Source organism: Alternaria novae-zelandiae (assembly GCF_023758075.1).
Source record: "Alternaria novae-zelandiae strain BMP 2774 chromosome Unknown scaffold_25, whole genome shotgun sequence".
Taxonomy (NCBI): Eukaryota; Fungi; Ascomycota; class Dothideomycetes; order Pleosporales; family Pleosporaceae; genus Alternaria; species Alternaria novae-zelandiae.
In genome coordinates this window covers 247,080-260,073 of record NW_026056985.1, presented here as the reverse complement: position 1 = coordinate 260,073, position 12,994 = coordinate 247,080, and the positions used below count along the sequence as shown (strand labels likewise).

The 12,994-nt window shown below is 52.7% G+C and overlaps 6 protein-coding genes across 6 annotated transcripts; 5 read left to right on the top strand and 1 right to left on the bottom strand.

Annotated features, from left to right (window-relative positions):
* Positions 1-2,617: 2,617 nt before the first annotated feature.
* Positions 2,618-4,885, bottom strand: J4E88_009634 (uncharacterized protein; the record flags this gene model as incomplete). Its single annotated transcript, XM_049403233.1, has 1 exon — positions 2,618-4,885. The coding sequence occupies one exon, from the start codon at positions 4,883-4,885 to the stop codon at positions 2,618-2,620; it is 2,268 nt and encodes a 755-aa protein (XP_049251007.1).
* A 492-nt stretch (positions 4,886-5,377) lies between these two features.
* J4E88_009633 (uncharacterized protein) lies at positions 5,378-6,750 on the top strand (the record flags this gene model as incomplete). Its single annotated transcript, XM_049403232.1, has 2 exons — positions 5,378-6,053; positions 6,101-6,750. The coding sequence occupies 2 exons, from the start codon at positions 5,378-5,380 to the stop codon at positions 6,748-6,750; spliced, it is 1,326 nt and encodes a 441-aa protein (XP_049251006.1).
* A 408-nt stretch (positions 6,751-7,158) lies between these two features.
* J4E88_009632 (uncharacterized protein) lies at positions 7,159-8,228 on the top strand (the record flags this gene model as incomplete). The annotated part of the gene is made up of 3 exons (XM_049403231.1): positions 7,159-7,382; positions 7,431-7,627; positions 7,681-8,228. The coding sequence occupies 3 exons, from the start codon at positions 7,159-7,161 to the stop codon at positions 8,226-8,228; spliced, it is 969 nt and encodes a 322-aa protein (XP_049251005.1).
* A 425-nt stretch (positions 8,229-8,653) lies between these two features.
* J4E88_009631 (uncharacterized protein) lies at positions 8,654-9,149 on the top strand (the record flags this gene model as incomplete). The annotated part of the gene is made up of 2 exons (XM_049403230.1): positions 8,654-8,681; positions 8,731-9,149. 2 exons carry the CDS (start codon positions 8,654-8,656, stop codon positions 9,147-9,149), a joined length of 447 nt encoding a protein of 148 aa, XP_049251004.1.
* Positions 9,150-9,481: 332 nt separating this feature from the next.
* J4E88_009630 (uncharacterized protein) lies at positions 9,482-10,289 on the top strand (the record flags this gene model as incomplete). Its single annotated transcript, XM_049403229.1, has 2 exons — positions 9,482-9,937; positions 9,987-10,289. 2 exons carry the CDS (start codon positions 9,482-9,484, stop codon positions 10,287-10,289), a joined length of 759 nt encoding a protein of 252 aa, XP_049251003.1.
* An 854-nt stretch (positions 10,290-11,143) lies between these two features.
* J4E88_009629 (uncharacterized protein) lies at positions 11,144-12,385 on the top strand (the record flags this gene model as incomplete). The annotated part of the gene is made up of 1 exon (XM_049403228.1): positions 11,144-12,385. One exon carries the CDS (start codon positions 11,144-11,146, stop codon positions 12,383-12,385), a length of 1,242 nt encoding a protein of 413 aa, XP_049251002.1.
* Positions 12,386-12,994: the final 609 nt, after the last annotated feature.

The window sequence follows — 12,994 nt, the reverse complement described above, 5'->3', positions numbered from 1 at the left end:
GATTACCAACGCCCGGTTGGTCGACCGAATCAGACTGATTGTCTATGCTCGATCGATCGTCCGTATCAGACTCACTGTCCATGTACGACTCGTCGTCGGTACCAGATGGGACTCCCATGTCTATCTCATTTTCCATAGTTGCTTGATAGTCCTCCATGTACGAGTAAAACTCCATCTTCATTAGGCCCCTGAAACCTTCGTCGTGAATGGCGATGACCAAAGCTTTCAGCTCAGGTAGGGCCTGCCTTTGAGATGATACCAAATCGTGAAGTTGATGGCTATCAGGCGTCGTTTCGCGATGGGTGGGATGGAGTGACAAAAACTCCAAGACTGGAGGTAGCCGCCAGCACCAACGATCTTGCTCCAATATCTTGCACTCGTAGTTTATGTTCATACCGGGCTGATACTTGTGCAAGATGGCCCCAACGTCCAACATCCTCCACACGTCCACATTTGTATCCAGTCGCCTCAAGGCAGTGAAGTGTCTTAGCGATTCGATTAGATGGCTGGAGTCACTATCTTCTTCTTGCGGAGTCATCCAACTGGGTACGATGTCCAGATACAAGTCTTCCAGAGTGTTTTTGAATGAGTCAAGCATGGTGATAAGCTCGCTCGCTGTCAAGTTGTAAGGGCCCATAGCTAATCCGTATGAAAAGTATAGCCGCTTTAAACGAGGGGACGCTGAGAGGAGCTTTTGCATCTCCACGCACGTGAAAGCGCAATTCGGAAGATGAAGAGCAGTGAGCGCCCCGAGGCCAAGAGGTAGAGCAATTGGCGGCGATTCAAGGAGGTCTCCTCCAGATTGATACCAACAGCTCCCTCTGGCCAACTCTAGGGTTTGGAGCGAAGTGTTGTCCATTATCTGGTTCAAAAAGGACGCAGACCATGGTATAGCCCTATCATTGGCGGCGGTAAGCCTGACTAGCTTTTTGAATCCATGCTTAGGCAAACGCCAAGGTAGTATGATTTGGTCTGGGTTCATGAGAACGGTGTGCAGCTCAAGTACTCGAAGATTTGGGAGAAGGGCCAGAACGAGTGCGACCAGTGCATCTTCATGCCCAGCACGCAGAATCTGGCAGAACATGAGATCATAAGGAGGCCACCCAGCACCCTGGCTTTTCTTCATGAGAAGCTCTGTGTACCAATCTCGCTCACGCCAATTTGAAACCAAAGCTCCCTTTGAGGTAACTTCCGCGGCTTCATATGGGACGATGATGTCGATGACATTTGCGGCCTTTGCAGCTTTCGTATACGCGTCGTACAATTCTTCGGATATGATCTCTGGACGGGGTCCGGCGAACTCAGAGTCCCAGAAACCGAGCTTCATCTTCCTGACATATTTTTCCGCAATATCGGGCCTTGCAAGGATGCGGTCGATGAACATGGAAAGCGATTTCCCGTGAGGCTGTATGTATTCTCGGTAGAGTGACGATTCCGCGTGCTTCTGAAGTTCTTTACATGTCAGGCTCAAGTTGAGGAGATCAACATGTGGAAGGAGCGCCGTGATGTGCTGAGCCAGTTCGGCTGGTAATTCAACAAACAAGGACGACATGTCTGAGAGAGAGAGAGAGAGAGCTCCGGTCGTGCTCAAAGACGCTGGCTGGTTACTGCTCGATGCAGCATGCGGATGCTAAAACAAAGTACCTAGGTATTGATGTGGCACGACGTGAAAGTTGGGTTAGGTAGCGAGCGGCGCCCCCAAGATCCGAGGCCGGCTTGCAGGCAGCCCACCCTTGGCCCGCGCACTTCAGCCCGGTTATTGCGCTCTCATGGTAGGCCAAAGACATGCCATCGCCATTAACCCTAGTTCAGCTCGTATTCAGTATGCAGCCGTTTCGTCGGCAGGAAAGAGATGGTGCAGATGGAGGTTGCGCTGGTGGCGGAAAATACAGTTCACGACCAGCCCAATCGCTCCGGGCATAACCACTACGTCTTGACGCATATTGGTGTTTCACCGGTCAAGTCGGATGGTCATCGCCTATGCTGCGAGTTCGCGCATTGTTGGACTAAGAGGATCATGTATCACGAAGCAAGATAGCAAGCAGAGTGCAATGCCGCGGTGGTAGATGCGGGGAAAGCGATCACAACATAGAGCTGAGATCGAGGACGATCGTGAATGATATCCACACGCAAGCATGGATTGCAAATTTGTTCTATACTGGCCACTGTCTCGCGACATGTCCAAAGACTGCCCATGATGCTGCCACAGCTGTCGGTGACGTGTTGCTGCCGCTGACCCTGGTAAGACTGGTGCGTGCTAGCGTGGCATTCTCGCGTCACAGGGGGCGGGCAGCACTTCACGTCGTCAAACCTCCGCTTGTCACTCTTCTCAGGCCGAGAGTCAGGTCACCATATCAAAATACACCCTGAGTGTTCGCTTTTCACGTTGTATTTTCCTTCTTCTATTTTCTATTGTCCATGCTCAGCACCCTTACGCGTGTCTGCCAAGCCCAGCATCGTCCACCACCGGGAAGCAACCCTTGACCGAAAATGTGGCCTGTGTCTCGACGTGAGGGCGGCAGTCCAACACTGGTCAATGATGCGAAAGGCTGACCGGGGCGACAGTTGGAGCAAGCCAAATGCTCCTATCGCACGGCTTTTTAGTCGCAACGCAACCTCAGATCCATTTCTCGAGACTCCGACGGTCGTCAGGCTCATGCCTGCCATGGTATTCCTCATGGTATCGTGTATCGCCTCCTGCAGTCCTGCTCTGAACAACCTGGCCAGAATTTGCCCCATCAAGCATATCTAGCTCAAAAGGACCGCCATGTGCACCTCTGCTCTTGTCCGCACCAACCCACCTACCGACTGGAGTTCCTTTGCGCTCTTCTCGACGCGGGAATAGATTTGTGTTGTACGTCTGCAACCTAGCGCCAGCAGGACTCATCGTTCTATTCTGCCCTGGAAGCATCGGTACGGGAGGCGGCAGAGTTAGATCTTCTGCTGAGCTATCACGAGAGTTACCCTTGAGCACGGAGCGAATATTTTCTTTCGAAACGATGCGCGTAACGCTGCGATCAGACTCATCGAGCAATAGCCGTTGAGGACGAGCGCTGCTGGCCAGCCCACGTGTACTGTTCCATCGCTCGGGGCTTCTGGATGACACGGACGGAACGGTATGCTCCATTCCGGGCCATGGTACTGCTCTGGGCGGAGAAGTACCCGGCCACGCAAGAGGGTTTGGTGTCGCCTTGCGATGGATGTCGTTCGACGCGATACGCAGATCGCCGGTATATGCAGTTGGCTTAATAGGCACAGGAAGCCTCGTGACTGGCTTTGAGGGCTGAACGCGTTGCGGATCTCTCGCAGTGTCCTCGCGTACAGTTTTGAGCTTTGTCAACGAGATCTCGTCGTCCCAACCACTGCCCTCGTAGCTTGGAACCCGTGCATCCGGGTGTGCTCTTCCCTTCTCGATCGCTGGCGCGACCCGCATCTCAGGCTGGTACTTGTGGTGCAGTGGCTGTGGTATAGCACTCAACTGGCCCATGGGGGAATATATCGATTCGTCCGTGTCATCGCACATTTGCATGCGCTGATGGCTATCGGGAAGGATGAGAGTGTCTGAGTTATGGGTTGACGTGTACACACTCGGGTCAGATGGCTTGCGCACTGTATCAGGACGGGGCCATGGCGTGATGATAGTGGTATCCGTTGAGGCGCCACTCACATGCCTCTCGGTTGACGAGGGCTCGGAAGGGCGATAAGCTGGTGTTTCATCAGGTAGGTGGATCTGTCGTGTTACACCATGCAGCGGACTCTTCGGCTCCTCCTTCGACGCAATTCTGGACATGCCTCGAGACAGCGAGCGGCGGATGCTATCTGAGTACCGTCTGATTGGGCTCTCGCTGCCATCCTGATCTTGTCTGCTGCGGTCCTTATCGGGAGAGCTGCTCTTTCCTGGGCTCCGGCTACCGTCACGCTTTACCACCTGGGGCTGGAAGGCCCTCACTTCGCCTGTCTTCTCTGCGGCCTTCCTGCGTTCTGCTCGGGCTCGCTGTTCATTCAACCACTCCTCCATCTTATGTTTGAACTTGGGCCGTTCAACCAAACCGCCATACTGAGGGTACACATCGCGAAGCTCCTTCTCGGCGTCGTCGTACTGCTTTCGCGTGAACACTCCAGCACCGCCAACACGCTTGTGGAATGTTGCGCCTTCATCACTGACGACCTTCTTCGGCAAGGAGATTATGCGGTATGGCGTGGGCGACATCAGGCTTCCTCCAGGTACCAAGACGTTGTCCTTGGGAAAAGCGAGACCAGATGGGCACCGCTCTTCGATGTAAAGCGCGAGGCGACCGTAGTGTCGTCGGCCTTTGACACTGTAGGAAGCGCGAACAGCATTGACGATGGGCACGAAGACTGCTTCCCAGGCGGTGCAGATGTTGCGGAGCTCGAAGTAGTCAATGTTCCACGGATTGCGCGACTTGCCGACCTTGAATACCTGCAGCAACCAGGCGAAGAGGTGTTTCTCGTACGCCTCCACAGTCCAATCACTCTTGTCGATCACTCCATGCACGCTGGAGTCTGATGTGTACTCCGCGCTGTACTTGTCGGCGCGTGGGTCATAACGGTGTACACCTTCGTCGAATCGTGTATAAAACCACAACAGGTCTGTGCGAGACACACCGTCCTCCCCCTCCTCTCTGGCTATCGCCGTTGCACGTGGTACCGCCTCCGGTTGACGCAGGAATATCGAATCGCGGAATACGGCCCATGGCTCTAGAAACGCAGCGGTCGCGAGAAAGCGCTCTTCGAGGCTGTCCAAGTTGGGGAGTTGCAGTAGCGACAGTGCTTGTTTGAGCTCAGGTGAGATCTTCTCCTTCTCGCTGCGTGTAAAGAAGTCGCGCATGTTCTTGAGTCCTGAATTGGTAGGAGAGTGCGCCATCTTGGCTGAGTCGTGGGCGCAACGATTGCGGCTTTGGTTTGTGGGGAAGGTTTGGGCTGTTGTTGTTAAGTGGCAGGGCACAATATCGCTAGCGCTGTTCCTTTTTTGCGTCTCGGTGAATGCAGATTTATTCAGGCGGCAAGATTATAACATCTGGCTCGGGAACGCAATGTAGCGGTCTCACCTTCACTAGGACCCCGAAAGTCCGCCGCCATACGCTCCGCATCTGTCGGAACTGGTGGCCAACGAACCTTCCGAGTGGTAAGATGCATTCGGTCGTGCAGCAGTGATGCCAATATCACGACTACGGGCTAGCATTCACTTCCATAGTTGCTGCATCGACGACGACCCCAAGCCCCGTTGTTGCGCCAAGCCGAGCTAGCCGGTCATACCTTCCATCATCATAAGCTGCGAATCTCTGGTATCCTCTTCTCTTATCTGATACTTCTGGAACTCGGACTCACTGAAAGCAGCACCCCGACAATCACAGCCATGCTCTACAGTATTCCCGTGGTCTCCTTCCTGGGTTGCGGCGCGCTCGCTGCGGTAGTCCCCAAGCTGGACCATTTTTCGAGTCTGCCAGATCAATCTTGCATCATTCCACCCATTACTGATGAGCAAGTCGAAGCTCAACTGGCCGCTCATGCTACGGATATCACGGATACTGCAGATACCACAAACGGTCAGGATACAACCCAGTATGGCGGTGCTTCACTGTTCAACTATATCAATTGGGGCGGTCCACAGAAATGGACCGACATCGTTTCCCCAGGTAGATCATTGGTTGCTTACTGCTTCTATTCTGAGACGGACCGTGCCAGGCTACTTGAGCGCGTCGAAGCAGCTGTAGCCCTCTGGAAAGCTGCTCTAGGCGGAGAGCGTGGTAGAGACAACGGGCATGATCTTCAATTCAACGAATGGTATGACTACAAGGCGTCCAAGCATCACTTGTGCTATGATCCGAACCCCGAAAACAAACAACAGTGGAACCCTTCGTTGCCGACTACAACGTTGGTGATCAGTCTGTCAGAGAAGATGACCAACGGAGCTTACGCGACTATGGGGGCTGGCAGCGCGGCTGATAGAGGCAAACCCTGGAAACTCCGCTTGTCAATCGGCCCAGAGACGGCTGCCCTGGTCGTCGCGCACGAGATTGGTCATGTGCTCGGTATGTCTCAAACAAACAAATGTCATGATCATTACTGACACTTCAAGGCATGGGTCACGAACACCAGCGCACAGACCGCGACAAACACGTTGAGTTCGATTGCAAAAAGTTGAAAGGCTACTCGGACGCGCTCGCTCGGGCCCGAAAGGCTCTCCCGCAATTCAAGGACCACCAGCTATGTCTGTTCGCAGACTACTCCAAGAAGTTTCAGTTCCCCGCTGTCCACTATACCATGTCCGTGGCTTATGGTAGCCCTGCCCAGTACTGGTGGATGAAAGCTGATACCGAGTACGACGTGGACTCTATTATGTCGTATAGCAGCTTCCAGCATGCCAACGAAAAGTGCGCCGAGGGAGACCACCCGGAAGAATGCCCATTGAGGAGGTGGAAGGTGCCTGGAGATAAATCGCAAGGAATAGCGTACATCGAAGATGCTGAAAAGCCGAGCCCAGGCGACGTCAGCTGGGTCCGCACCAATTACCCATACCAAGGACCCCATATCGACTCAGTCGAGAATGCGGGCATACAAGATGAGAATGAGGAAGCCTCAGATGAAGACTTTGATCGAAATCCATACATCGAGCGAGGTAAGGTGACTGGCGAAGATCCCAAGGTTCTAAGGATGTTGGATCGTCAACGGGCGAAGCTGGTAGAGGAAGAGAAGGCTGCCAGAGATGTTGCCAGTGCTGCTATTTGATGCAGTTGCTCAAATAGTCCGAAAAAGTCCGGGGCGCCACAAAGGCCGTGCATTCGAGGCTTGAGCGTCCGGCGAGTGTTTTCCAGTAGCGATGCTCTTTCACCAGAATGAGCATTGTGACTCAAATGCGTAATTGGCCGATGCGCGTTGCAGTCGGATTGCCCCTTGTGATCACGAGTACATTATGGCATCTGCACTTATCTTAAATACTCCCTTACACTCCCTATTTCCAACATTCCTTTGCTCTTATCAACTGTTTCTAGTATCATCATGAGATACCTCCCGGTCTTTGCGGCGGCTGCCATTCAGGCGATAGCGGCGTCTATTCCCCCAACATCCCCTATCTTCTCAGGTCCATGCGCTATCCTACCTCCGTCTAACGACACCGAAACTCCAACCTATGATGGGATGCAATCTGGCGCTACATCTCTCTGGGGTCACGAAGGCAGTGGAGGCCCCAAGAAGTGGACGGAGCTCTACATCAAGGGCATTACGTTGATACCGTACTGCTTTCCGACAGAAGAACATCGCAAAGCAAATGTTGAGAAACTAGAAGCAGCTATCAGAGTGTGGATGACAGCTCTCGGCGGCGGACCGTCGCCGGGTACAAACCACAAGATCATCTTCTCGGAGTATGTTGACTTCTCACAGAACCCAAGGTACTGCATAGATGTCAACAGTCCAGCTGAGAGCAAATGGAATATGGCTGTACCTTACAAGACAGTCGCCATCTGGAAGGACGATGGCGTGGGCAAAGCCGCGGCCGCATCCACTGTGGGCATGGGTGATACGCCGGGAAAGCCTTGGGATCTGAACATGTGGATAGACGTAGAAGCCAGCGTCACAACTGTAGCACACGAACTTGGACATGTCATGGGTACGTTGGACATTTCCCGCGATCTCGGATGTTACAAGATTGACAAACAAAAGGAATGATGCACGAGCAGCAACGCTCAGACCGTGATAGGTACATCCATTACGACTGCACAAAGCTCACCGACTACCGCACCGCCCTCGCACGCGCGCGTGAATCCGACCCAAGCACGACGACCGACGAGCTGTGCAACGACGTCACAATTGCTGATAGATACAACTTCAGCGGCCGCTCCTACACCGATACTGTTCTGTACGGGAAATCCGAGGATGGCTGGATACTGAACCCCGATTCACCGTACGATGCGGATAGCATCATGCACTACCACAGCTACATCATGGGTAATGAGAATTGTCTGAATGGCAACCAGGCGGAGTGCCCAGTAGCGCGTTACAGGGACAGTACGAATCATGATCTCGGATATGAGATGATTCCTATGTGGTCCAGGCCGAGTTCGTGGGATGTGGCATGGGTCAAGACGCAGTATGGGTGGAGGTACAGTGGCGCCGATGAAGGCGCGCAAGATGGCGGGGAGATTAGTGAGGCTCGATTAAAGGAGCTGATTGAGGAGGGACGAGAGCGATATGTTCAGAGCCAGGTGTAGGGCAAATCTCAGCTGTGCTTGCATATAACACTTTACTCAAATTTTAGGCCTATATGTAAGCGCTAGATCAGCCGGGTTACGGCGACGATATCTAGGTACTAGAATCTCAGGGATATGTAACTCGTGGATGTTACAAAGCTCACAGCAATCGACTGACATCCCTCACCTCTTTACCAAGCGCGTTTAACAAGAGACTCGTTGGTCGTCCTAATCAGTCTCACCTTCACCTCGCTTCTAGTCTTTTTAAACAACTTTAAACGTCCTCCTCATTACTCGCTTTGGGCCTTAACTTTAACGCCCGATTGTGCCGTCATAATAAAATGAATGAATCCCGGCAATCTCAATCCTCTCTATCGCGCGGGTTGGACGACTCTAGCATCGTTTCGGAACTGCAGACTAAATCACCCTCTCTACACTCTGTTACAATGGAGAGCAACGAAGCAACTCTACAAGGTGAGCATAAGCTAATTCGTCTTCATGAGGGCGACTAATGCATTCACAGGATCACTGAAGAGGCGCAGACTCAGCAAAGACGAAGACATCATAGCAGCAATGCGAGACCGTCATCAACAAGAAGAAGCGCAGCTGCGTCGACTGAACGATGAGATTGTGATGCTCAGACGCGATGCGACATCTACAACACAGTTCAATCGTATGATCGCTGAGCAAGCAGAAGTGGCAAAGGCTCTCAGATGCGAAGTTGAACAGCTGAAGCAGGTGAACGAGGACAGAAAAAGATCTTCTCAAAGCTTCAAGAATATGTTCGAAAGGAGTCAGAGCAGCGTAAGAAATTGGAAGGCACGGGCAGAAAAGGCCGAGAGTGAGGTGAAGGAAGAACGGACTGAGAGGTTTGAGGCGGAAGCAAAACTGGAAAGATACATTGAGGCACAAAAGTCTATGGCAAAGGAATTCGGAGCTTGAGCGGGCTAAATACACAGCCTACACGAGAGGGTACTCGGGCTCAGCACCAAAGTTGGGATTCCTTGCAAGTCTCCACTCCAAGTTACACAGAGCATTGCTAGTTATAGGAGCCCGCACATATGTCAAGGCCTAGATCACGTGCCTCAAATTCACGGTGAATATTGGAGAAAAGGCCTCTCCTTGGTTCCTCGTGAAGAATGAACGGTGAATGCACTAGTGGATTGGAGAGCAACCTTTCCGTGTTGACACGCCCACATTGCTGGCAACCACGATACCAACACACGCAACTTTCGTCAACCACAAGTATGGATCTCGACGCCATCACCGCCGCAATGACAGCAGTCAGCGTTCCCACCGAGAGTGCGCCTGTTGACACCAGTGGCAGTAACAGTGAGCCAGATGGTAGACCACAGGGTACTTCAGCTATCGATTTGATCGACCTTACCATGGAAGTCCCCAACATCACTGGTAATTATCCTAAGACCCTCGTTCTCGACATTGGCGGCCGCAAGTTCAAGGTCTCGCGCGATACCCTGCAGGCAGAGTCAGGCCTTTTCCGACACCAACTCTCCGGCCGCTTCCCTTGGGAGCCTGAGACGGACGGCTCGTACTTTCTTGATGCCGACCCCGATCTCTTCGAGCACCTATTGCGCTTTATGCGCCGCCCCGAGGTACTACCGCTGTTCTATGATGCGGCTAAAGGATTTGACTATGATCTGTACAATCGTCTGGAGGCCGAGTCGCAGTACTTCCAGATCAACGTGTTGCATGAGTGGATCAAGAACAAAGTATGTCGCATTCACTGCGTAGATGTATTCCGCGCTAACGTATGTGTAGAAATACCTCAACGCTATCAGAGTCCAAACCTACGACGCGAACATCCGAGGCATCGGCGCGATTGGCCCACAGTACTTTCCCGCGAACAAGACCGAGGACTGGTATAGCATTCAGAAAAAGCAAAAGATATATCTTTGTCCCCGCCAGATCCCAGCTCACAGAGGGCGTTCGGAGTTGTGTGGCATGGCATGTCATAAGAAGCAAGCGGAGCACGCGTTGGAGTATGAGGAGGAGTCTTATCTGGAGGTGGTAAGCGTACAGAAGGAGACTGTGTTCGACGCGAAAGTCTGCACGGTGGAGTGAACCTAAAACTGACCTAGCGACTGTATGCGCAGTGAACGTATCATAGTCAAAAGGGAGGGACAAAGACACCGAGGACGTCATGATTTCATGGACATTGTATCTTACAAAAGCTGAGGTACATTCTCAGGTGGTTTGGGCGCAATAACCTTTCTCTGTTCAGCAATGCTTCTATAGCGGTAATTGATCTAGTCATGTTAAGATCCGGAGATGGTGTATCCTCCGCATCGTGATGAGTTATCACACCACAGTCTGCAGACAGATTCTGAAGACTTCTCGGTCGATGCGGTGAACAGATAGATGGAAGCATAAGTAAGTCGGGCCGGAGGCGCGCGGAAGGTAGATGGACCGGAGCCCTACAGTCTGGGTGCTGGCAAGTAGGTACCTGTTTGCGCGCATATCCAAGACGCCATTTCTCGAAGACGGGACGTCCCGACCGACGGAACGAATTTGATGGGCTGTGCGCTGAAGCTACTCCATCACAGGTAAAAATTCAGCTTCTTCGCAAACATGTGATCTGCCCGCTGCCACCCTGAGGGTCTGGATGATTAGAAAGGCAGCATGCATCCGCTCCACTAAGCTAATTATAGTAGCTAATGTCCGCTTCTCCCCGGATCACGCAAAAGCGAACGGAAGGCATCTCTAAGAAGTCCCATACCGAGATTGAGACCAACTCTACATCTCGTCTGCGCGACTGGAGCCAATGCCGCGACCTGTTGGCATGAAAGCGCGTTCTCCAAACTGAAAGCGGATGCATGCTGCCGACCTGACTGCGCAAACCCCTCCAAGAATCATCCGTACCCCTTTGACACTACTTGTGACCCATTCGTTCTATTTGTCCTCTTTTTTACTTGACCATGTATTCACGTACCATTATCTCGGGTTTGCTGTTGGGAACATTGTCCTCACAAACTTCGGCACAAGTTGGCGCGTCAACCGACGACTGCGCTGGTGTCAATGGCATCAGCCCAAAATGCAGCAGCCAAGAATCTGCATACCAGCGAGACTTCTTCTATATCGGTGGCGGCTACGTCGACTCCGGCATTCCGGGCCAACAGATGTGGAGCGACCAGCTTTATGTCGAAAAGCTGACTCCCGCCAGCAAAGTCAACAAGCCTTACCCGATGGTCTTCGTCTCCGCGGGTGTCAACACGGGCGCAGAGTGGCTGAATACGCCAGACAATCGGAAAGGGTGGGCTTCCTACTACCTTGATCAAGGCTACCAGGTCTACATTGTTGACATCGCTGCCAACGGCCGAAGTGGCCAGCAGCTCTTCTCCAAGTACCCTCTACGCCTTGGATCTACAGACACAATCAATGAGCAGGGCTTTACAGCTCCGGAAAACTTCGACCAGTACCCACAAGCAAACCTACATACACAATGGCCCGGAAACGGATCTCGTGGAGATCCAGCTTTTGATGCCTTCACTGCCGCCAACGTTCCCATCTCTTCATCGAACGTAAACGTGGAAAACACTATGCGCACATCTGGATGTCAGCTCCTCAGCACGATCGGCCAGTCATACACCATCTGCCACTCAGCTGGCTGTACGTACACGGCTATCTGGTCGGACGCATGCCCTGATCTGCTGCGCGCCAACATCAACATCGAGCCTGGCAACATCCCACATACTTCTCTGATCGGGAACACGACTGTTGCTGGGGTCGGTCGTACTGCGGCGCGGCCTTGTGGCCTCACATACACACCGCTGCAATTCGATCCGCCGGTAACGGACTGCTCGACCATTGCTACAGCTGAGGTCGGCCCAGATGACCCTGCCAAGCGCTCCTGCATTCTGCAGACTGGCACCGTCCACAAGCTCACCCAACTTAGCAAAGTTCCCTACATCATGATCACGGGCGAGGCCAGTCCGCACATCACGTACGACCACTGCTTCGTCGAGTACTTCAGGCAGATGGGCCTCACCAACTACCAGTGGATCAAGCTTGCCGACGTTGGTATCAAGGGCAATGGGCACTTCATGTTCCTGGAGAAGAACAACCAGGATATCGCCGCGGCGATCAACTATGGTCTCGAGCAAATGAACGAGAGCCCAGCTGCTCCAGCTCATCCAGGCCTTCCCATCTCTATACAATAAGGGAGGGAGCTGGCGATGACTGACAATGGCGAATCTGATGTATATAATTTGAAGATCGGCTGCATAGTAGAACCAGCTGGCTGCGATCTTGGCTTCGTGTCACTTTCCAATCGAGTGTCGAGAAACTTTCCCCGCTCCAGGCCAATGCTTGCGTACTGTACTGGTTCAATACATGCTTATCCCCTGATGTCAATGCTAACGCTCGCTGTCCTCATAATTAGACAGAGAGCAGGAATGACCTAGGCAACACCCTATCATGGAACCACGGGCCTTGGAAATGTTCATCGTATTTACATGCGCTGCCGCTGATCCCCTATTAGACCTCTGATTCGAGCGTGTGTTTGCGTCACTTCAGCGTTGACTTTCTGCTTTGACGTCTGCTCAAGCTCATAATCTGCCGTGCTTTCCTTCCATATGTCCGCGCGACTCGGCCTTCGGGGGTGGCATTACTGTGATCCCTATGATGTCTCAACAGGACGTTGTTCTTGTCTCCATGGTGCGCGACCCTATTTAAGGCTCGTAAGCACTCATTTAGCAGAGACCAATAAGTAATCTTGCTGGACCTTTGCGAACTTCCTGCAGCAACAAAGGAGGGCGTTTTATCGGGCG